Source organism: Oncorhynchus kisutch, unplaced genomic scaffold, assembly GCF_002021735.2.
Source record: "Oncorhynchus kisutch isolate 150728-3 unplaced genomic scaffold, Okis_V2 Okis05a-Okis16b_hom, whole genome shotgun sequence".
NCBI lineage: Eukaryota > Metazoa > Chordata > Actinopteri > Salmoniformes > Salmonidae > Oncorhynchus > Oncorhynchus kisutch.
This window is the reverse complement of record NW_022261982.1, coordinates 1097633-1123488: the sequence shown is the minus strand read 5'-3', so window position 1 is coordinate 1123488 and position 25856 is coordinate 1097633. Positions and strand designations below refer to the sequence as shown.

Sequence of the window (25856 nt, the reverse complement as noted above, 5' to 3'; positions counted from 1 at the left end):
TTAACACATGCTACAGGGCCTTGTTGTTTAACACATGCTACAGGGCCTTGTTGTTTAACACATGCTACAGGGCCTTGTGGTTTAACACATGCTACAGGGCCTTGTGGTTTAACACATGCTACAGGGCCTTGTTGTTTAACACATGCTACATGGCCTTGTTGTTTAACACAAGCTACAGGGCCTTGTTGTTTAACACAAGCTACAGGGCCTTGTTGTTTAACACAAGCTACAGGGCCTTGTTGTTTAACACATGCTACAGGGCCTTGTTGTTTAACACAAGCTACAGGGCCTTGTTGTTTAACACAAGCTACATGGCCTTGTTGTTTAACACATGCTACAGGGCCTTGTTGTTTAACACATGCTACAGGACCTTGTTGTTTAACACAAGCTACATGGCCTTGTTGTTTAGCACATGCTACAGGGCCTTGTTGTTTAACACATGCTACAGGGCCTTGTTGTATAACACATGCTACAGGGCCTTGTTGTTTAGCACATGCTACAGGACCTTGTTGTATAACACATGCGACAGGGCCTTGTTGTTTAACACAAGCTACATGGCCTTGTTGTTTAACACAAGCTACATGGCCTTGTTGTTTAACACATGCTACAGGGCCTTGTTGTTTAACACATGCTACAGGGCCTTGTTGTTTAACACATGCTACAGGGCCTTGTTGTTTAACCCATGCTACAGGGCCTTGTTGTTTAACACATGCGACATGCATCCTGTTTCCATTGATCATCCTTGAGATGTTTCTACAACTTGATTGGAGTCCCTCTGTGGTAAATTCAATTGATTGGACATGATTTGGAAAGGCAGACACCTGTCTATATAAGGTCCCACAGTTGACAGTGCATGTCAGAGCAAAAACTAAGCCATGAGGTTGAAGGCATTGTCCGTAGAGACAGGATTGTGTCGAGGCACAGATCTGGGGAAGGGTACCAAAAAATGTCTGCAGCATTGAAGATCCCCAAGAACACAGTGGCCTACATCATTCTTAAATGGAAGAAGTTTGCAACCAACAAGACTTCCTAGAGCTGGCTGTCTGGCCAAACTGAGCAATCGGGGAGAAGTGCCTTGGTCAGGGAGGTGACCAGGAACCTGATGGTCACTCTGGCAGAGCTCCAGTGCTCCACTGTGGAGATTGGAGAACCTTCCAAAAGGACAACCACCTCTGCAGCAATCCACCAATCAGGCCTTTATGGTCGAGTTGTCAGACGGAAGCCACTGCTCAGTAAAATGCACGACAGCCCACCTAAAGGACTCTCAGACCATAAGAAACAAGATTCTCAGGTCTGATGAAACCAAGATTGAACTCTTTGGCCTGAATGCCAAGCGTTACTTCTGGGGATGTTTTTCAGCTGCAGGGACTGGGAGACTAGTCAGGATCGAGGGAAAGATGAACAGAGCGAAGTACAGAGAGATCCTTGATGAAAACCTGCTACAGAGTGCTCAGGACCTCAGACTGGGGCGAAGGTTCACCTTCCAACTGGACAATGACCCTAAGAACACAGCGAAGACAACGCAGGAGTGGCTTCGGGACATGTCTCTGAATGTCCTCGAGTGGCCCAGCCAGAGCCCAGACTTGAACCCGATCTAACATCTCTGGAGAGACCTGAAAATAGCTGTGCAGCGTCGCTCCCCATCCAACCTGACAGAGCTTGAGAGGATCTGTAGAGAACAATGGGAGAAACTCCCCAAATACAGACCACTGTAGATGCTGTTCTCTGAGGTGATCGCTCCAGGTAGGCCTGAGTACCAAGCTGCTTGGTCATGGAGGAACCCTGGGGGAGGAAGGGACAGAGGAGAGCGACCGAGAGCCTGTTCTGTTCTATACAATAGATTTAATCTTAACAGGCCGAAGAGTGTGTGTGTGTGTGTGTGTGTGTGTCTCAGGGTTACCATTAACATTTTAATTTACTGGACATTTGAGAAATTGACCGGACCCATATGGGTGCGTAGCATGACTAGGGTGTTCACCCACGGTGCTCAGAATGACAGAAATCACATTTAGAATGTGGTAATTCATAGTAACAGAACATGCAAGTCGAGGATGCAACGATGTGTGGTCCTTACCAAATTCTAATGTGCACATTGACCATGTTAGAATAACTGTCCATATTTACTTTACAGTTACCCAAATACAGGTGTGCCGAGCTTGTAGCGTCATACTCCAGGCTGCTTCAACAAAGTACTGAGTAAAGGGTCTGAATAATTATTTATGTAAATGTGATATTTCCACTTTTTATTTTTTATACATTTGCAAACATTTCTAAAACCCTGTTTTTGCTGGTCATTAAGGGGTATTGTGTTTAGATTGATGAGGTAAAAAAACAATTAAATCAATTTTAGAATATGGCTGTAACGTAACAAAATGTGGAAAAAGTCAAGGGGTCTGAATAAATTCTGAACGCACTGTAAGTGATGAACGTGGCAGGAAATGATGGGGACTGGTAATTTCATTTGAGGCAGATGCAAGTGATTTCAGTCAGAGATTTACAGATTGTTCTTTGCAGAGCTAGAACATAATATCAGACATCAATCTAGTTTTTTTTGGAGGTGCTGATTTCATCATTTGAGCTCAGTTAGGCTGTTTACAAATCATAAACTACAGTAACAAGTCCTGCCTTTAACAACTATTTGCAAAAGGCCAGGTCTAGGCCGGGTCTAGGCCAGGTCTAGGCCGGGTCTAGGCCGGGTCTAGGCCGGGTCCAGGCCGGGTCTAGGCCGGGTCCAGGCCGGGTCTAGGCCGGGTGCAGGCCGGGTCCAGGCCGGGTCTAGGCCGGGTGCAGGCCGGGTACAGGCCGGGTCTAGACCGGGTTACTGTAAGGCGCATTGTGATAACTGCTGATATCAAAAGGGCTTTACAGATTCATGTCACTAACTTCCTCCCACCCTCTCTCTCTCCCCTCCCTCTCTCCCCCTCCCTCTCTCCCTGTACCTTGTCTCCCCCTCCCCCTCCCTCTCTCCCTGTACTTGTCTTCCCCAGGACCTCTGCCCCAGCGGGCATCTCCGTCTCCCTGGCCCAGCGTGCCCGCTACGCCACCTACTTTGACGTGGCAGTCCTGCGCTGCCTGCTGCAGCCCCACTGGACGGAGGAGGGGGTGCACTGGGCCCTCATGTTCTACCTGCAGCGCCTGCGTCAGATCCTGGAGGAGCGCCCGGAACGCCCGCCGGAGCCACTGGTCCCGCCCCTGCCCCGCCCTCGCAGCAGCTCCATGGTGGCCACCGCCCCCTCTCTCGTCAACACCCACAAGACTCAGGTGGGTTATAACCATTGTGTTTATGTCAATCATTAGTTAATACTACAGTATTATATGGTGTTATAACTACAGTACTGTAAAGCCATAAGACACAGGTAATACTAGTACTAGTATAAGTAGTAGTATTTGTAGTAATACAACAGTTAAATGCCCTATATAGTATGCCCTATATAGTATAGTATAATTAAGCAATATGGCCCGCGGGGGTGTGGTATATGGCCAATATACCACGGCTACGGGCTGTTCTTATGCATGACGCAACGTGGAGTGCCTGGATACAGCCCGTAGCCGTGGTATATTGGCCATATACCACACCCCCGCGGGCCATATTGCTTAATTACATTTGTTTTTACTGATCTAATTACGTTGATAATTAGTTTAGAAAAGCAGTAAGGCACCTCGAGGGTTTGTGATATATGGCCAATATACCACGGCTACGGGCTGTTCTTATGCATGACGCAACGTGGAGTGCCTGGATACAGCCCTTCGCCGTGGTATATTGGCCATATATCACAAACCCTCGAGGTGCCTTACTGCTTTTCTAAACTAATTATCAACGTAATTAGATCAGTAAAAACAAATGTTTAGTCATATCCCTGGTATACGGTCTGATATACCACGGCTTTCAGCCAATCAGCATTCAGGACTTGAACCACCCAGTTTATAATCCCTATATAGTATAATTCCTTATATTGTAGCTCTTATTACATTATTGTCAAGTGGTTCAGGTTTTCCCATAGTTATGCCATCTTAAATACAGAATATGAACAAAGTTGACTGTCTCTATGCAGTAAAACGTCCTATTGATACACTACATCTCTGATTGACACCTGTCATTCACTCTTGACCCCTGTGCCCTCTGCCCATATAAGGACATGAGTCTGAAATGCAATGAGGAGGATAAGTCCCTCAGCTCAGAGACCTTCTCTAAGGTGTCCCTGACCAACCTGCGCAGACAGGCTGTACCCGACCTTTCCTCTGACCTGGGGATGAACCTCTTTAAAAAGGTGAGATGCATGGAGATACATGTACAAGTTCTCAAATCTGCCTTTATTATATTCTTTTTCTATTAGTCTCTCTGTTTCTCTCTCTCTCTCTTTTTCTATTAGTCTCTCTGTTTCTCTCTCTCTCTCTCTCTCTTTTTCTATTAGTCTCTCTGTTTCTCTCTCTCTCTCTCTTTTTCTCTGTCTCTGTCTTTCTCTCTCTCTCTCTCTTTCTCTGTCTCTGTCTTTCTCTCTCTCTCTCTTTTTCTCTGTCTCTGTCTTTCTCTCTCTCTCTCTCTTTCTCTGTCTTTCTCTCTCTCTCTCTCTCTGGGTATTGGGCCCTCTTTCCTCACATCTATCATTGTCTTCTTTGTCTTTGTAAATCATTTCAAACATTTGGCCTACATTTTCCCTCCCTTTTATTCATTTGACCTTTTAATATGTTTCGACCTCTCAATCAATGTACCATTATACGCAGCTGACTCTTGCTAGGTGGAAACAAAACCCTGCTGTAGTTAGAACATTTAGAATGAATATGTTTGTCTTGTGTCTCCTCCTACCGACCGTGGTACAGTTCAAGAACCGGCGGGAGGACCGTGAGCGTAAGGGCTCCATCCCGTTCCACCACACGGGCAAGAAGCGCCAGCGCCGCATGGGTGTGCCCTTCCTGCTTCACGAGGACCACCTGGATGTGTCCCCCACCCGATCCACCTTCTCCTTCGCCAGCTTCTCTGGCGATGACCGGCGGGCGCTGGAGCGCGGGGGCTGGCAGGCTACCATCATGGGTACCATACCAGATCTGGGTTCAAACACTTTTTGAAATTCTTTGAAACATGTTTAAGCGTTAGTTTGAGCGCTTGCTTTAGCCTGCCTGGAGTGCCAGATGGGCGTGGTTTGCAGCTTTGCAACTTTTCTATTGGTTCCATGGCACCAGGCAAACTCAAGCCCAGATAAAATATTTGAAATGATTTCGAATAGTATTTGAACCCAGGTCTGTATATGACCAACACTTCTCACTCACTGTTTTATCTCTCTGTCTTTCTGCTGATAGATCATCTCTATCTCTATCAATAGATTGTACTATTCACATCTATCCATCTATTGATATATCTATTTTATATCAATAGGAACTTAAAAAGTACAGGGAAAATGACTGGCTCTCGTTAGCTGAGTCAGAGGAGTTAGTCTCCTGGCTCTCATTAGCTGACTCAGAGGAGTTAGTCCCCTGGCACTCATTAGCCGAGTCAGAGGAGTTAGTCCCCTGGCTCTCATTAGCCGAGTCAGAGGAGTTAGTCCCCTGGCTCTCATTAGCTGAGTCAGAGGAGTTAGTCCCCTGGCTCTCATTAGCTGAGTCAGAGGAGTTAGTCCCCTGGCTCTCATTAGCTGAGTCAGAGGAGTTAGTCCCCTGGGTCTCATTAGCTGAGTCAGAGGAGTTAGTCCCCTGGCTCTCATTAGCTGAGTCAGAGGAGTTAGTCCCCTGTCTCTCATTAGCTGAGTCAGAGGAGTTAGTCCCCTGGGTCTCATTAGCTGAGTCAGAGGAGTTAGTCCCTAGTCCCTCATTAGCTGAGTTAAAAAAAAATGTATTCCACCAGGTAGGCTAGTTGAGAACAAGTTCTCATTTACAATTGCGACCTGGCCAAGATAAAGCAAAGCAGTGTGACAGAAACAACAACACAGAGTTACACATGGAGTAAAACAAACATACAGTCAATAACACAATAGAAAAAAAAGAAAGTCTATATACAGTGTGTGCAAATGGCGTGAGGACAACAGGCCCTCCGATTTGACACACTAAACTCTGTCTGCGAAGTAGTTGGTGAACCAGGTTAGGCAGTCATTTGAGAAACCAAGTCAGAGGAGTTAGTCTCCCAACAGCAGCTGAACTGGGTCAGCCTCATTAACTTAATGTTTGTCTGGTTGTTTTGCAAAAGGTGCACAGAAAAAGGGACTTTCTCATTGGAATGTAACCATTAAAAGCCCTATACTTTTAGCCCTACTTTCTCATTGGAATGTAACCATTAAAAGCCCTATACTTTTAGCCCTACTTTCTCATTGGAATGTAACCATTAAAAGCCCTATACTTTTAGCCCTACTTTCTTAATGAACAGATGTGGGTTAACTGGTACAGTAGGATGTGGTATGCATTGTTTTGTGGCAATGACAGTGAGCTTATTTGGCTATTAGGCCGTCTTAAAAGGCAGGGAAGAGGAACGTGAGTTTGGTTGTGTGAATGAGTGTGTGTTTGGTTGTAATGCTGTGTGCCGGTGTCTTTCACTCAGAGTTGTGTGTTTGTTGGTGTTTTAGGTAAGTTGACGCGGCGAGGGAGCACAGACACGGCTGCAGACACAGACAACCTGAGTGCTAAACACTCACACTCCCATCACTCCCTGCTCAGAGACATGCCAGACCACTCCAACAGCCACGGAGACAACACCGTTCACGCCAAGGGGGAGGGTAAGAGTCTATACACCCACAACACCGTTGACACCAAGGGGGAGGGTAAGAGTATATACACCCACAACACTGTTCACACCAAGGGGGAGGGTCAGAGTCTTTACACCCACAACACTGTACACACCAAGGGGGAGGGTAAGAGTCTATACACCCACAACACTGTTGACACCAAGGGGGAGGCTAAGAATCTATACACACACACCACCGTTCACGCCAAGGGGGAGGGTCAGAGTCTATACACCCACAACACAGTTGACACCAAGGGGGAGGGTCAGAGTCTTTAAACCCACAACACTGTACACACCAAGGAGGAGGGGAAGAGAGTCCATACACCCATATTCTGTCATCACCCACAGTTATGAACTGAACACCTTCAATGATATATCCATCCATCTATCTATCACTCCATCCATCCACTCATCCATCACTCCATCATCCATCCATCCCTTTATCCATCAAGCCTTCCATCAATCCTTCCTTCCATCCCTCCCTCCATCCATCTATTCATCCATCCAAAATATACATTTTCTCTAAATCTGTGAATGTCTCCACCCCCTCACCTCCTCTCCTCCCACCCCTCCGCCCCCAGTGCGTTCACAGATCTCCACCATCACCATGGCGACGTTCAACACCACAGTAGCGTCCTTCAACGTGGGCTATGCCGACTTCTTCACCGAGCACATGAAAAAGCTGTGTAACCCTGTACCCATCCCAGAGATGCCCCACGAGACGCTGGCGTGCGCCAACCTGCCCCGGAGCTTCACCGACTCGTGTATCAACTACTCGTGCCTGGAGGAGGGAGACAACATCGAGGGCACCAACAACTTCATCCTGAAGAATGGCATGCTGGACCTTACGGTGAGGGGCAGTGAAAAATAGTGTCACCTGTTGGTCTGAGGTCTCTGACAGGGTTTCTGTACTGGAGGAATAACCAGGTTCACTACAGTATATATCACAACTCCAGTAGGATGGCTCACACTACCATGGCATTACTGAACCATTGGGCTCTATTTACTATGCAGTCATTTAGAAAACGCACTTATCCAGAAGCAACTTACAGTTAGTGCATTCATCTTTAAGGTAGCTAGGTGAGACAACCACATATCACAGTCAAGTAAATGTCCTGCCTGGTTCCTGCCTGGTTCCTGCCTGGTTCCTGCCTGGACAACACTTGGGGAGGAATTCGTAGGGAAGCTTGGAGAATGTTGGATGGATGGTGTGATGGATGGATGCACTTCATTTGAATGTGTCCAACCCCTGACACTGACCCCTCTGTCTCCCCGTCTACCCCTCCCAGGCCATCCTGCGGGCGGTCTACGCCGTGCTGACCCACGACATTAGCTCACGGATCTGTGACGTGTCGCTCAACATCATCGACTGCCTGCTGCAGCTGGGGGTAGTGCCGGGCATGGGAAAGAAGCTCTCCAAGCCCGACGACAAGGAGAACGATGAGACACGCCTCCCGAAGGAGGGGGCCAATCAGAGCGTGAGTGGCACCCAAGGGGGCGTGTCTGGAGGGTGCAGCGGGGCGGCACCAGGAGGAGGGGGTGGAGGAGGAGGAGGGGGGGATGGAGGAGGAGGAGGTGGGGGAAGTGGAGGAGGGAGCGGAGGAGGGAGTGGAGGAGGAAGCAAGGACGACGTGAAGAACAATAAGGAGAAAGACAGCAAGGTGGGTGTGAGAATACTTCTATGAGTTTTCAACTCTTACATTTATCTCAAATCAAAGTTTATTTGTCAGGTGCGCTGAATACAACAGGTGTAGACCTTACAGTGAAATGCTGAATACAACAGGTGTAGACCTTACAGTGAAATGCTGAATACAACAGGTGTAGACCTTACAGTGAAATGCTGAATACAACAGGTGTAGACCTAACAGTGAAATGCTGAATACAACAGGTGTAGACCTTACAGTGAAATGCTGAATACAACAGGTGTAGACCTTACAGTGAAATGCTGAATACAACAGGTGTAGACCTTACAGTGAAATGCTGAATACAACAGGTGTAGACCTAACAGTGAAATGCTGAATACAACAGGTGTAGACCTTACAGTGAAATGCTGAATACAACAGGTGTAGACCTTACAGTGAAATGCTGAATACAACAGGTGTAGACCTTACAGTGAAATGCTGAATACAACAGGTGTAGACCTTTCAGTGAAATGCTGAATACAACAGGTGTAGACCTTACAGTGAAATGCTGAATACAACAGGTGTAGACCTTGTGTTTACTTACAGGCTCTAACCAATAGTGGCACAGAAGGCCACAGAGAGATAATTACCTGTATATTAGATAGAACAGAGCATATTATAGATGTCACTCTACTAGAACAAAACACAAAATAAAACATGATGTGTTGGTGTGAGTAATATGGCCATAACCTGTGTGAATGTTATATGTAGCGTGTATTACCCTATGCCTTCTGTTTAACTCCAAGGAGGACGGCTCTTCACTGAGTACCCACAGGCTGGCTCTTACCATGCTGATCAAGATGGTCAAGTCTCTGGGTTGTGCCTACGGCTGTGGGGAGGGCCACAGAGGACTCTCAGGGGACCGGCTCCGCATGCAGGTCAGACAACTCACAAATTGCCCCTTTAACAAAAATGGAATTAAATGAACTTTATTTAGTTATATATTTATATTTTCACTGAGGTAAAAACCTATTTTGCAAGAGAGAGACCTGGTCCAAGAAACAGTAGCATTTGACAACATAGGACCTGTTGGATTTTTTAGGGGCTTTAACAGAGTGAATGGAAACCATCATCCATTTTGGCTCCGGTTGAGATAGCTGTTTGAATCTGAGACATCCTCCATTTTGGATCTACCGATCCCCTTGTTCCCCATACAGGCCCAGAACTGCCTGACCAACCTGTACAAGCTGGACAAGTTGCAGTTCCGTCAGACCATGAGGGACTACGTCAACAAGGACTCGCTCAACAACATTGTGGACTTCTTGCACGCACTCCTGGGCTTCTGCATGGAGCCCATCACCAACAGTAAGTGTTTGTGAGGCATGCGCCGAGTGTGTGTGTGTTGCTATGGAGCCACGGCTAACCACACACATCGGCCTCACACACCCCTCTCAACCTCTCTGATGGTAGGACTGATGAAGTCACGCTATGCAACTCACCCAATCAGCCTCCACTGACATCACACAATTCACTGATCACTCTTGTTTGTCCATGCAGAGGGGTTTGTATTATTCTCCAAAATCATCAAATGTTTCAAATAAAAGATTTCATCGTAAAGTATTTAGAAATGCTATGGGTTTAATCAGGTGAATTGGTGAGTTGACTTCTCTAAAACTAAGTCATATATTGTGTAATTCATTCTAATCTATCACAACAATGAAATCACACTAAACATTTAAAATAATGAATGTATATAATCACATTCTTATAGCAATCATTAAAATGTAATGTCCAGCAGAGTTTCAATCTCCAGATTAAAAACAAACAGTAGACAATGAGATTGACAGACGACTAATACTTAAAGTATCTTCTACCATAATCCAGTCCACTCTGCCTCACGATGCTGAATCTGACCTCACTCATACCTCCACGCATCCCAGAGTGCTCAATGTTTACCCACCGGCTGTCTCTCTGTTTCTGTGTCTGTTCTGTCACCCTCTCGCCCTCCACTCATCTGTCCTGCCTTCCCTCCCTCTGTCCCGCCCCCATCCACCTAAACAAGCCATGTTCCCCTCCTCCCTCCACTCATCTGTCCTGCCTTCCCTCCCTCTGTCCCGCCCCCATCCACCTTAACAAGCCATGTTCCCCTCCTCCCTCCACTCACTCATCCACTCTGTACACTTGCCAATCCGATGCTGTGTGGTGCTCATCACATCTCTATCTATGGCATTATGGCTCAACATGAATTAAATACCGTAATGACTGTAATATCATAGCTCTATTTTTTGGTCAGTGAAATGACCACTTGATTTTCTGATTGAACTGTATCATTGGCAAGTTACTGAACTGATGGGGGCTTTATTAACGAAAGTGCACGGGTCACCCCTTTTAGGTTCTTTATTGTAAGTCAGTTAAGTGGTGTGAGTCTGTGTGTGTGTGTGTGTGTGTGTGTACTGTATGTTCCCCTACGTCCGGTGGTGTGGGGGTGCCGTGTACTTTTTGTACACGTACATGTGTGTGCTGCTGGCCTGAACATCATCAACTTGTGTACCGCATCTCTTCTCTTGCAGAGTACGGCAGTGCAGGTGAGAGGTCCAGGAGGGTGAAAAAAAGAACCATCGGTAGATACACTAATATCTAAATGAACCCGATCAGATCACCATTCCTTCTAGGCACTGCTCCCATTTCTGCACACCCTCACTCTTGTCTAAAGTGGCAATCTATCAAATCTATCTAATCTATTAATCTATCAAATCTATTTATCTTTCAAATCTATTAATCTATTTATCTATCAAATCTATCAAATCTATTCATCTATTTATCAAATCTATCTAATTTATTAATCTATCAAATCTATCTAATCTATGTATCTATATATCTAATCTATGTATCTATATATCTAATCTATGTATCTATATATCTAATCTATGTATCTATATATCTAATCTATCTATATATCTAATCTATCTTTCTATATATCTAATAATACTTTCCCCCAAAGTATTTAGGGAAAAAAGTATTTAGTAATCAATTAATTCAATTAATTATATCAAGTTAATTACATTATTTAGACCGATGGTTGAATGTAGAACTACCTGCTCTGATATCTATGGTGACAAATCCAATTTTGAATCAATCAAGTTGGGAATCAATTAAGTTGATTCTATTAAATTCAATACAATAAACAAGTCAATTAAGTTGACATCTTTAGAGATGTCGTCCCCCTCTGATGTTGCTACAGATCGTAGATCAGATCCTTGACTCTAGCAGGCCTTAGTCACGTGCATGTATCCTTTTTCAGTTTGCTTCTCATCCATGCTTATGATTTTGTGCCCTCTGTCCCCTGTCCCCCTGTCCTTGTCCCCTTGACCCTGTACCCTTCCCTTTTCTTTGACTTTATTTCAGCTCAATTGTTTTATACAGTAACCTAGGTAAGTGTCCATTTTGTACCCATTTTCTACTGCTCTGACCTGTATCACCCCTGTGCAATGTTTGGTCTCTCCCGCCTCCACCTTGCTCAAAGATAAGGCCGGGTTCGGGAACAACTTCACCACAGGGGACAACAAGTCACTGGCCCAGAACATGGAGGCAGTGGTGGTGGGCTGCATGTTCAAGTCTCTGATCACTCGCTGTGCCTCCACCACGCATGAGCTGCATAGCCCTGAGAACCTGGTGAGCATGTCTCTCTCTATCTGTCTCTCTCTCCCTCTCTCTTTGTCTCTCTGTCTCTCTCTGTCTCTGTCTCTCTCTGTCTCTGTCTCTCTCTCCCTCTCTCTGTCTCTGTCTCTCTCTCCCTCTCTCTGTCTCTGTCTCTCTCTCTATCTGTCTCTCAATTCAATTCAATTCAAGGGCTTTATTGGCATGGGAAACATGTGTTAACATTGCCAAAGCAAGTGAGGTAGACAACATACAAAGTGAATATATAAAGTGAAAAACAACAAAAATTAACAGTAAACATTACACATACAGAAGTTTCAAAACAGTAAAGACATTACAAATGTCATATTATATATATATACAGTGTTATAACAATGTACAAATGGCTAAAGGACACAAGATAAAATAAATAAGCATAAATATGGGTTGTATTTACAATGGTGTTTGTTCTTCACTGGTTGCCCTTTTCTCGTGGCAACAGGTCACAAATCTTGCTGCTGTGATGGCACACTGTGGAATTTCACCCAGTAGATATGGGAGTTTTTCAAAATTGGATTTGTTTTCGAATTCTTTGTGGATCTGTGTAATCTGAGGGAAATATGTCTCTCTAATATGGTCATACATTGGGCAGGAGGTTAGGAAGTGCAGCTCAGTTTCCACCTCATTTTGTGGGCAGTGAGCACATAGCCTGTCTTCTCTTGAGAGCCATGTCTGCCTACGGCGGCCTTTCTCAATAGCAAGGCTATGCTCACTGAGTCTGTACATAGTCAAGGCTTCTCTCCCTCTCTCTGTCTCTGTGTCTCTGTCTCTCTCTCTGTCTCTCTGTGTCTCTCTCTCTGTCTCTCTCTCTCTCTCTCTGTCTTTCTCTCTGTTTATGTCTCACACACACACACACACACACACACACACACACACACACACACACACACACACACACACACACACACACACACACACACACACACACACACACACACACACACACACACACACACACACACACACTCTCTGTCTGTCTCTGTCTTATAGCCATCCCCTTGTCTGGTTGTTGTTCAGTAGGGCACGCCGTAGCAAAGCGTTTTGCAACAGAAATCATCTACTGTAGCCTACACAGAAGGCATGCTGGGCGTGAGTGTGTTCAACAATCACATCAATGACTACGCGGTGTGTCCTGTTCAATTATTAAAGGGTCATTCTGCTACGTGTGGTAATAGACTCCTAATGAATTATGAATGCTGTCTCTGACGAGCTGTGCACTAATGAACAATTTGTCTAAACCACATTCTGGAATAATAAATTGTCTACCAAGTGGCATTCATAAAGTAAATATGCATAAACAAATGTACAATTTCTGAGCATGTTCATGTCTTGTACACCCTATCTAAGACAGCATGCTTATATTCACACCATCTTTTCCATTATTGTGTTTTTTAACTTACTCACCTGGAAGTAACTATACAATCACTATACCAGAGTGTGTAAGGCTCACTGCTGTTTCTGCATTCAGACCACAGAATCATATATATATTCTGTATAGTGCTCTTGTAATACACTCTCACCATTGCATTTCCAGTAGTTTTCATCCCTACTCTCAGTCCAAAGTAAGAGATTTGGCATGGTGGCAGCTCTGTGGAGCAGGGTAACATGGTGGCAGCTCTGTGGAGCAGGGTAACATGGTGGCAGCTCTGTGGAGCAGGGTAACATGGTGGCATGGTGGCAGCTCTGTGGAGCAGGGTAACATGGTGGCAGCTCTGTGGAACAGGGTAACATGGTGGCAGCTCTGTGGAGCAGAGAACATGGTGGCAGCTCTGTGGAGCAGGGTAACATGGTGGCAGCTTTGTGGAGCAGGGTAACATGGTGGCAGCTCTGTGGAGCAGAGAACATTGTGGCAGCTCTGTGGAGCAGGGTAACATGGTGGCAGCTCTGTGGAGCAGGGTAACATGGTGGCAGCTCTGTGGAGCAGGGTAACATGGTGGCAGCTCTGTGGAGCAGGGTAACATGGTGGCAGCTCTGTGGTGCAGGGTAACATGGCGGCATGGTGGCAGCTCTGTGGAGCAGGGTAACATGGTGGCAGCTCTGTGGAGCAGGGTAACATGGTGGCATGGTGGCAGCTCTGTGGAGCAGGGTAACATGGTGGCAGCTCTGGGGAGCAGGGTAACATGGTGGCAGCTCTGTGGAGCAGGGTAACATGGTGGCAGCTCTGTGGAGCAGAGAACATGGTGGCAGCTCTGTGGAGCAGGATAACATGGTGGCAGCTCTGTGGAGCAGGGTAACATGGTGGCAGCTCTGTGGAGCAGGATAACATGGTGGCAGCTCTGTGGAGCAGGGTAACATGGTGGCAGCTCTGTGGAGCAGGATAACATGGTAGCAGCTCTGTGGAGCAGGGTAACATGGTGGCAGCTCTGTGGAGCAGGGTAACCTGGTGGCAGCTCTGTGGAGCAGGGTAACATGGTGGCAGCTTTGTGGAGCAGGGTAACATGGTGGCAGCTTTGTGGAGCAGGGTAACATGGTGGCAGCTCTGTGGAGCAGGGTAACATGGTGGCAGCTCTGTGGTGCAGGGTAACATGGTGGCATGGTGGCAGCTCTGTGGAGCAGGGTAACATGGTGGCAGCTCTGTGGAGCAGGGTAACATGGTGGCATGGTGGCAGCTCTGTGGAGCAGGGTAACATGGTGGCAGCTCTGGGGAGCAGGGTAACATGGTGGCAGCTCTGTGGAGCAGGGTAACATGGTGGCAGCTCTGTGGAGCAGGGTAACATGGTGGCAGCTCTGTGGAGCAGGGTAACATGGTGGCAGCTCTGTGGAGCAGGGCAACATGGTGGCAGCTCTGTGGAGCAGGGTAACATGGTGGCAGCTCTGTGGAGCAGAGAACATGGTGGCAGCTCTGTGGAGCAGGGTAACATGGTGGCAGCTCTGTGGAGCAGGGTAACATGGTGGCAGCTTTGTGGAGCAGGGTACATGGTGGCAGCTCTGTGGAGCAGGGTAACATGGTGGCAGCTCTGTGGAGCAGGATAACATGGTGGCAGCTCTGTGGAGCAGGGTAACATGGTGGCAGCTCTGTGGAGCAGGGTAACATGGTGGCAGCTCTGTGGTGCAGGGTAACATGGCGGCATGGTGGCAGCTCTGTGGAGCAGGGTAACATGGTGGCAGCTCTGTGGAGCAGGGTAACATGGTGGCATGGTGGCAGCTCTGTGGAGCAGGGTAACATGGTGGCAGCTCTGGGGAGCAGGGTAACATGGTGGCAGCTCTGTGGAGCAGGGTAACATGGTGGCAGCTCTGTGGAGCAGGGTAACATGGTGGCAGCTCTGTGGAGCAGGGTAACATGGTGGCAGCTCTGTGGAGCAGAGAACATGGTGGCAGCTCTGTGGAGCAGGGTAACATGGTGGCAGCTCTGTGGAGCAGGGTAACATGGTGGCAGCTTTGTGGAGCAGGGTAACATGGTGGCAGCTCTGTGGAGCAGGGTAACATGGTGGCAGCTCTGTGGAGCAGAGAACATGGTGGCAGCTCTGTGGAGCAGGATAACATGGTGGCAGCTCTGTGGAGCAGGGTAACATGGTGGCAGCTCTGTGGAGCAGGGTAACATGGTGGCAGCTCTGTGGAGCAGAGAACATGGTGGCAGCTCTGTGGAGCAGGGTAACATGGTGGCAGCTCTGTGGAGCAGGGTAACATGGTGGCAGCTCTGTGGAGCAGAGAACATGGTGGCAGCTCTGTGGAGCAGGATAACATGGTGGCAGCTCTGTGGAGCAGGGTAACATGGTGGCAGCTCTGTGGAGCAGGGTAACATGGTGGCAGCTCTGTGTAGCAGGATAACATGGTGGCAGCTCTGTGGAGCAGGGTAACATGGTGGCAGCTCTGTGGAGCAGGGTAACCTGGTGGCAGCTCTGTGGAGCAGGGTAACATGGTGGCAGCTCTGTGGAGCAGGGTAACATGGTGGCAGCTTTGTGGAGCAGGGTAACATGGTGGCAGCTTTGTGGAGCAGGGTAACATGGTGGCAGCTTTGTGGAGCAGGGTAACATGGTGGCAGCTCTGTGGAGCAGGGTAACATGGTGGCAGCTCTGTGGAGCAGGGTAACATGGTGGCAGCTCTGTGGAGCAGGGTAACATGGTGGCAGCTTTGTGGAGCAGGGTAACATGGTGGCAGCTCTGTGGAGCAGGGTAACATGGTGGCAGCTCTGTGGAGCAGGGTAACATGGTGGCAGCTTTGTGGAGCAGGGTAACATGGTGGCAGCTCTGTGGAGCAGGGTAACATGGTGGCAGCTCTGTGGAGCAGAGAACATGGTGGCAGCTCTGTGGAGCAGGATAACATGGTGGCAGCTCTGTGGAGCAGGGTAACATGGTGGCAGCTCTGTGGAGCAGGGTAACATGGTGGCAGCTCTGTGGAGCAGAGAACATGGTGGCAGCTCTGTGGAGCAGGGTAACATGGTGGCAGCTCTGTGGAGCAGGGTAACATGGTGGCAGCTCTGTGGAGCAGAGAACATGGTGGCAGCTCTGTGGAGCAGGATAACATGGTGGCAGCTCTGTGGAGCAGGGTAACATGGTGGCAGCTCTGTGGAGCAGGGTAACATGGTGGCAGCTCTGTGTAGCAGGATAACATGGTGGCAGCTCTGTGGAGCAGGGTAACATGGTGGCAGCTCTGTGGAGCAGGGTAACCTGGTGGCAGCTCTGTGGAGCAGGGTAACATGGTGGCAGCTCTGTGGAGCAGGGTAACATGGTGGCAGCTTTGTGGAGCAGGGTAACATGGTGGCAGCTTTGTGGAGCAGGGTAACATGGTGGCAGCTTTGTGGAGCAGGGTAACATGGTGGCAGCTCTGTGGAGCAGGGTAACATGGTGGCAGCTCTGTGGAGCAGGGTAACATGGTGGCAGCTCTGTGGAGCAGGGTAACATGGTGGCAGCTTTGTGGAGCAGGGTAACATGGTGGCAGCTCTGTGGAGCAGGGTAACATGGTGGCAGCTCTGTGGAGCAGAGAACATGGTGGCAGCTCTGTGGAGCAGGGTAACATGGTGGCAGCTCTGTGGAGCAGGGTAACATGGTGGCAGCTCTGTGGAGCAGAGAACATGGTGGCAGCTCTGTGGAGCAGGGTAACATGGTGGCAGCTCTGTGGAGCAGGGTAACATGGTGGCAGCTCTGTGGTGCATGGTAACATGGTGGCATGGTGGCAGCTCTGTGGAGCAGGGTAACATGGTGGCAGCTCTGTGGAGCAGGGTAACATGGTGGCATGGTGGCAGCTCTGTGGAGCAGGGTAACATGGTGGCAGCTCTGGGGAGCAGGGTAACATGGTGGCAGCTCTGTGGAGCAGGGTAACATGGTGGCAGCTCTGTGGAGCAGGGTAACATGGTGGCAGCTCTGTGGAGCAGGGTAACATGGTGGCAGCTCTGTGGAGCAGGGTAACATGGTGGCAGCTCTGTGGAGCAGGGTAACATGGTGGCAGCTCTGTGGAGCAGAGAACATGGTGGCAGCTCTGTGGAGCAGGGTAACATGGTGGCAGCTCTGTGGAGCAGGGTAACATGGTGGCAGCTTTGTGGAGCAGGGTACATGGTGGCAGCTCTGTGGAGCAGGGTAACATGGTGGCAGCTCTGTGGAGCAGGATAACATGGTGGCAGCTCTGTGGAGCAGGGTAACATGGTGGCAGCTCTGTGGAGCAGGGTAACATGGTGGCAGCTCTGTGGAGCAGGATAACATGGTGGCAGCTCTGTGGAGCAGGGTAACATGGTGGCAGCTCTGTGGAGCAGGGTAACATGGTGGCAGCTCTGTGGAGCAGGGTAACATGGTGGCAGCTTTGTGGAGCAGGGTAACATGGTGGCAGCTTTGTGGAGCAGGGTAACATGGTGGCAGCTCTGTGGAGCAGGGTAACATGGTGGCAGCTCTGTGGAGCAGGGTAACATGGTGGCAGCTCTGTGGAGCAGGGTAACATGGTGGCAGCTCTGTGGAGCAGGGTAACATGGTGGCAGCTCTGTGGAGCAGGGTAACATGGTGGCAGCTCTGTGGAGCAGGGTAACATGGTGGCAGCTCTGTGGTGCAGGGTAACATGGTGGCAGCTCTGTGGAGCAGGATAACATGGTGGTAGCTCTGTGGAGTAGGGTAACATGGCTGCATTGGGCTCTGTAGCAGCTGTCTGGTGCAGGGTAACATACAGAAGGCTTCAGGGGCCATTTGATGGCTGACACTGTAGTATACTGACTCACTGCAGTACTGTGTGGCAACACTGTCCTCTCACTACTGACTAGCTGACTGAGAACCCACACACACACAATTACACACCCCACAATGACATGAATGAGGTCAGCTCTTTGTTGGTTTTTGTACGGGGTCTAAATATACTTTTCCTTCCTTCCTTCCTTCCTTCCTTCCTTCCTTCCTTCCTTCCTTCCTTCCTTCCTTCCTTCCTTCCTTCCTTCCTTCCTTCCTTCCTTCCTTCCTTCCTTCCTTCCTTCCTTCCTTCCTTCCTTCCTTCCTCTCTCTCTCTATCTCTTTCTGTCTCTCTCTTTCTCTCTCTCTTTCTGTCTCTCTCTTTCTCTCTCTCTCGTAGACGCACACACACTCTCTCTCACTCACACACACACACACACACACACACACACACACACACACACACACACACACACACACACACACACACACACACACACATACACACACACACATACAAGCAATTGATGTGTTTGATGATAATTACTTAGTCATTGTGTTGTCTGTCTGTCTGTCTGTCTGTCTGTCTGTCTGTCTGTCTGTCTGTCTGTCTGTCTGTCTGTCTGTCTGTCTGTCTGTCTGTCTGTCTGTCTGTCTGTCCTCTATCTCCCCACCCCCCATCCAGGGTCTGTACTGTGACATCCGCCAGCTGGTGCAGTTCATCAAGGAGTCCCATGGCAACGTGTTCCGCAGGGTGGCATTGAGCGCGCTCCTGGACTCGGCCGAGAAAGTGGCCACCACCAAGAAGCCAGAGGAGAAGGAGGAGCCTATCACCAAACCTACAGCATCCAGGAGGTAGTCCACAGAACAAGGACCTCCCACTGGTTGAATCCATGTTATTTCCATGTCATTTCAACCTAACAAATCTACGTGATGACGTTGAATCCACGTTATTTCCATGTCATTTCAACCTAACAAAATTACGTGATGACGTTGAATCCACGTTATTTCCATGTCATTTCAACCTAACAAATCTACGTGATGACGTTGAATCCACGTTATTTCCATGTCATTTCAACCAAACAAAATTACGTGATGACGTTGAATCAACGTTATTTCCATGTCATTTCAACCAAACAAAATTACGTGATGACCTTGAATCAACGTTATTTCCATGTCATTTCAACCAAACAAATCTACGTGATGACGTTGAATCCACGTTATTTCCATGTCATTTCAACCAAACAAATCTACGTGATGACGTTGAATCAACGTTATTTCCATGTCATTTCAACCTAACAAAATTACGTGATGACGTTGAATCCACGTTATTTCCATGTCATTTCAACCAAACAAATCTACGTGATGACGTTGAATCCACGTTATTTCCATGTCATTTCAACCAAACAAATCTACGTGATGATGTTGAATCCACGTTATTTCCATGTCATTTCAACCTAACAAATCTACGTGATGACGTTGAATCCACGTTATTTCCATGTAATTTCAACCAAACAAAATTACGTGATGACGTTGAATCAACGTTATTTCCATGTCATTTCAACCAAACAAAATTACGTGATGACGTTGAATCAACGTTATTTCCATGTCATTTCAACCAAACAAATCTACGTGATGACGTTGAATCCACGTTATTTCCATGTCATTTCAACCAAACAAATCTACGTGATGATGTTGAATCCACGTTATTTCCATGTCATTTCAACCAAACAAATCTACGTGATGACGTTGAATCAACGTTATTTCCATGTCATTTCAACCAAACAAATCTATGTGATGACGTTGAATCCACGTTATTTCCATGTCATTTCAACCAAACAAATCTACGTGATGACGTTGAATCCACGTTATTTCCATGTCATTTCAACCAAACAAATCTACGTGATGATGTTGAATCCACGTTATTTCCATGTCATTTCAACCTAACAAATCTACGTGATGATGTTGAATCCACGTTATTTCCATGTAATTTCAACCAAACAAAATTACGTGATGACGTTGAATCAACGTTATTTCGATGTCATTTCAACCAAACAAAATTACGTGATGACGTTGAATCAACGTTATTTCCATGTCATTTCAACCAAACAAATCTACGTGATGACGTTGAATCCACGTTATTTCCATGTCATTTCAACCAAACAAATCTACGTGATGACGTTGAATCAACGTTATTTCCATGTCATTTCAACCAAACAAATCTACGTGATGACGTTGAATCCACGTTACTTCCATGTCATTTCAACCAAACAAATCTACGTGATGACGTTGAATCCACGTGGAAAACTGTTTGGATTTTGCAAAAGGTCATCAACATCAGGCCATTTAGTCTTTTTTTCACCCAACGTTTTCGTTGATTTCACTTTAAATTCACGTTAGTTGACATCTCAAACAAATGTAAATCAAACTGAATGTTGAACTGCCGTAAATGGCCAGTGGGTTGGCACCATACATATAGAACAACCAATCACAGACAGGTAAAAACAGCAGGGATATCTGTACGTTGAGGGTGGTTGTGCAGATGGAGTGAACCCTGTCTTGTCCTACTGGTACTGACTCTGTTGATCACTTCTTCATTGAGGACAAATGTACTACGACTGTGATATGTGGTCTCATCTAGCTATTTCACCATCAATCCACTAACTATACATCTGACATTTTAGTCATTTAGCAGACGCGGTTATCATTGCAATTTACAGGAGCAATTAGGGTTAAATGCCTTGCTGAAGGGCACATGGACAGGAATTAGAATCAGCGACCTTTTGGATACTGGCCTAACGCTTTTAACCTCTAGGCTACCTGCGGGCTGGATAAGACAATCTGCTTATTGACTCACATGTAAATGTTAGGCAATCTGAAAAGGAGCACAGTATTTCTCCTAGGTGTTGTCCAGGTGGGGTGCTACAAAGGCCCCAAACCAACATCCTGTGCCTGAAAGGTTTCGATAGGGGAAGGATAGTGAAAACACTGTAGGGGTGATGGAATGTTTCCAGACGGCTACTCCATACAACACAACCTTAGTTGCTACTATTGGGGTCTAACCTGTCCTGGGTGGTTCTGACTATACTGTAGCCTTGTCAGGAACAATTAGATCTGTGTGTCCTTTGTGCAGGTCAGAGGCAGGTGTGTCTGGGGAAAAGGGAGGGCAGCCGTCCACCGCTGCAGACGAGTGCCGCAGCTGCATATCCAGCCGCCCCCCCCAGACACCAGAGCAGTGAGTACCCCCTCTTCACACACACACACACACACACACACACACACACACACACACACACACACACACACACACACACACACACACACATACATACGCATACATACACACACACATACACACACGATCTTGTACACGCACCTTAACCCAAAAACTTAACCCTAACCCTATCTCCAGCTACTAACCCTAACCCTAAAACTAACCCTAGCTCATAATCCTAAAACTAACCCTAGCTCCTAACTCTAAAACTAACCCTAGCTCCTAACCCTAAAACTAACCCTAGCTCCTAACCCTAAAACTAACCCTAGCTCCTAACCCTAAAACTAACCCTAGCTCCTAACCCTAAAACTAACCCTAGCTCCTAACCTAAAACTAACCCTAGCTCCTAACCCTAAACTAACCCTAGCTCCTAACCCTAAAACTAACCCTAGCTCCTAACCCTTAATGTAATTCTAACCCTAACACTAATTATAATTTTTAACCCCCTAGAAATAGCATTTGACCTGTAGGGACCAACAGAATGTCCCCAGTTGTCAATTTTTTTGTTTACTTTTCTTGTGGGGACTTCTGGCCCTACAAGAATAGTTAAACACACACACACACACAAACACAATCACAGATAGACACAGTATCAGTCTTTATTTTACTATTTTCTACATTTTCTACAAGAGTATGCAAAGCTGTCATCGAGGCAAAGGGTGGCTACTTTGAAGAAAATATATTTTGATTTGTTTAACACTTCTTTGATTACTACATGATTCCATATGTGTTATTTCATAGTTTTGATGTCTTCACTATTATTCTACAATGTATACAATAGTAAAAATAAAGAAAAACCCTTAAACGAGTAGGTGTGTCCAAACTTTTGACTGGTACTGTGCATGAATGTACGCCCCACAAAATGTATGTTTGATGAGAACTATTTAGTCATTGTGTTCACTGTCTGTCTGTCTATCTGTCTGTCTGTCTGTCTGTCTGTCTGTCTGTCTGTCTGTCTGTCTGTCTGTCTGTCTGTCTGTCTGTCTGTCTGTCTGTCTGTCTGTCTGTCTGTCTGTCTGTCTGTCTGTCTGTCTGTCTGTCTGTCTGTCTGTCTGTCTGTCTGTCTGTCTGTCTGTCTGTCTGTCTGTCTGTCTGTCTCTGTCTCTCTGTCTCTCTCTACCTCCATCCCTGTTTCTCTCCCCAGTGATGAACAGATTCCGGGGGCTCTGCTGGGCAAGAAGGACTTCTGGAGGAAGATGTTCAAGTCACAGAGTGCTGCCAGCGACACCAGCAGCCTATCAGAGCAGGACACGTCAGAGTGCACCACCGCCCACTCGGGCACCACCACGGACCGACGCACCCGCTCACGCTCCCGACGCATCTCTCTGCGCAAGAAGCTCAAGCTGCCCATCGGTAGGTGGCAGTGCCCCCCACAGTACCACAGCGCCACCCTGTGTCCATCTATATTCATTCTAGTGATGTCATCCACTAAGGGTCATGACGGGAATTTTTTTCCGGTAAACTTTCCAAATGTCAACAAAACAAAATACGCTAGACAGGGTGGGATGTTTTTGTCGGTAAAATGAATTATGCGAGAAGTGTCGGTGGAAACGCTATTATGAGCAAATATTGATATAATAACCATAATATTGAAGTAAACTTGGAGTCACACAATGACATGTGTGAAATCCTCCCACGACGACTAGTTGGGAAAGCAAGCAGTTTATTAGGTTACAGATGAAATAAGTTATGATGAACTTCACAGGGTGGTGAATGTGCACTGTGATGAGCTTGATGCTCCTTTCCACTAAATATCGAGGGTCTTATTTTGGTGACATGATCATCAACGCTTGGCTGTCTTTTGACAATTAAAAATAATCTTGCTCTTTTGTTCATAATAATCTCATCATGTAGGCTATATGTGCGCACATGTGCCAATACAATAGTGGGCTCATATAACGCAAGACTTTTTGTGAAAACCATCAGTAGACACCTGTCTATATAACATGGTTGACAGTGTATGTCAGAGCAAAAACCAAGCCATGAGGTCGAAGGAATTGTCCGAAGAGCACCGAGACAGGATTGTGTCGAGGCATAGATCTGGTTAAGGGTACCAAAACATTTCTACAGCATTGAAGGTCCCCAAGAACACAGTGGCCTCCATCAATCTTAAATGGAAGAAGTTTGGAACCACCAAGAGCTCCAGAGTTCCTCTGTGGAGATGGGAGAACCTTCCAGAAGGACAACCATCTCTGCAGCACTCCACCAATCATGACTTTATGGTAGAGTGGCCAGACGGAAGCCACTCCTCAGTAAAAGGCACATGACAGCCCACTTGGAGTTTGCCAAAAGGCACCTAAAGGACTCTCAGAACAAGAGAAACAAGATTCTCAAACAAGATTCTCAAAGCGTCACGCCTGGAGGAAACTAGGCACCTTTCATCACCTGGCCAATACCATCCCTGCGGTGAAGCATAGTGGTGGCAGCATCAAGCTGTGGGGATGTTTTTCAGTGACAGGGACTGGGAGACTATTCAGAATCAAGGGAAAGATGAATGGAGCAAATTACAGAAAGATCCTTGATGAAAACTTGCTCCAGAGTGCAAATTCCAACAGGACAACGACCCTAAGCACACAGCAAAGACAACGCAAGAGTGGCTTGGGACCAGTCTCTGAATGTCCTTGAGTGGCCCAGCCAGAGCCTGGACTTAAACCCGATCAAGGATCTCTGAAGAGCCCTGAAACCAGCTGTGCAGCGATGCTCCCCTTCCAACCTGACAGAGCTTGAGAGAATCTGCAGAGAAGAATGGGAGAAACTCCCGAAATACAGGTGTGCCAAGCTTGTAGCATCATACTTAAGACTCAAGGCTGTATAGCTGCTAAATGTGCTTCAACAAAGTATTGAGTAAAGGGACTGGAAAGCCCATAAAATTGTCAGTGACTCCAGTCACCCAAGTTATAGACTGTTTTCTCTGCTACCACATGGCAAGCAGTACCGGAGCACCAAGTCTAGGACCAAAAGGCTCCTCAACAGCTTCTACCCCCAAGCTATAAGACTGCTGAACAATTAATAAAATCGCCACCGGACTATATACATTGACCCCCTCCCTTTTGTACACCGCTGCTACTCGTTGTTTATTATCTATGCATAGTCACTTCACCCCTACAGTGGCTTGCGAAAGTATTCACCCCTCTCGGCATTTTTCCTATTTTGTTGCCCTGGAATTAAAATAGATTTTTGGGGGGTTTGTATCATTTGATTTACACAACATGCCTACCACCTTGAAGATGCTAAATATTTTTTATTGTGAAAAAAACAGTAAATAAGACAAAAAAACTGACCTTGAGCGTGCATAACTATTCATCCCCCCAAGGTCAATACTTTGTAGAGCCACCTTTTGCAGCAATTACAGCTGCAAGTCTCTTGGGGTATGTCTCTATAAGCTTGGCACATCTAGCCACTGGGATTTTTGCCCATTCTTCAAGGCAAAACTGCTCCAGTTCCTTCAAGTTGGATGGGTTCCGCTGGTGTACAGCACTCTTTAAGTCATACCACAGATTTTCAATTGGATTGAGGTCTGGGCTTTGACTAGACCATTTCAAGACATTTAAATGTTTCCCCTTAAACCACTTGAGTGTTGCTTTAGCAGTATGTTTAAGGTCATTGTCGTGCTGGAAGGTGAACCTCTGTCCCAGTCTCAACTCTCTGGAAGACTGAAACAGGTTTCCCTCAAGAATGTCCCTGTATTTAGCATCATCCATGATTCCTTCAATTCTGACCAGTTTCCCAGTCCCTGCCAATGAAAAACATCTCCACATCATGATGCTGCCACCACCGTGCTACACTGTGGGGATGGTGTTCACGGGGTGATGAGAGTTGTTGGGTATGCGCCAGACATAGCGTTTTCCTTGATGGCCAGAAGGCTGACCAGAGTACCTTCTACCATCTGTTTGGGGAGTCTCCCACATGCCTTTTGGTGAACACCAAACATGTTTGCTTATTTTTTTCTTTAAGTAATGGCTTTTTTCTGGCCACTCTTCTGTAAAGCCCAGCTCTGTGGAGTGCACGGCTTAAAGTTGTCTTATGGACAGATACTCCAATAGGTGCATGTTACAAAAAAAGTTTGATTTGATTTAAATACTTATGTAAATGCACTGTATCTGATGGGAAATCGGGCATATTGGACCAATTGTTTGTATGCAGATTTTTGAATATTCGCATGAAAATCTGTCACCAATTGGATAGAAACCTAACTACTGACACGATGTATGATTAATTGAAAATACAACTTTGTCACTGGATCATTAGTGTCGTGATGAACTCATAGCTGCATCTCTCTAACTTTGTGTTACTAAGTACAGGATTTGCGTGTAGGCAAATGTCATGTTTCTGAATGCTAACTTCATGCTTCTGTAGGCTAACGTCATGTTTCTGTAGGCTAACATCATGTTTCTGTATTCTGTAGGCTAATGTCATTTTTCTGTAGGCTAACATGTTTCTGTAGTCTAACATCATGTTTCTGTAGGCTAACATCA

General features: G+C 46.8%; 1 protein-coding gene across 1 annotated transcript in view; it reads left to right on the top strand.

Annotated features, from left to right (window-relative positions):
* The window catches only part of LOC109876752 (protein unc-80 homolog), a 106818-nt gene that overhangs the window by 12562 nt on the left and 68400 nt on the right, over window positions 1–25856 (top strand). Inside the window, 12 exon segments of the mRNA XM_031813318.1 lie at window positions 2988–3261; window positions 4134–4268; window positions 4819–5029; window positions 6549–6698; window positions 7288–7556; window positions 7996–8367; window positions 9135–9266; window positions 9546–9693; window positions 11852–12000; window positions 18793–18962; window positions 21241–21342; window positions 22526–22734. Coding sequence (XP_031669178.1) covers window positions 2988–3261; window positions 4134–4268; window positions 4819–5029; window positions 6549–6698; window positions 7288–7556; window positions 7996–8367; window positions 9135–9266; window positions 9546–9693; window positions 11852–12000; window positions 18793–18962; window positions 21241–21342; window positions 22526–22734 — 2321 coding nt within the window.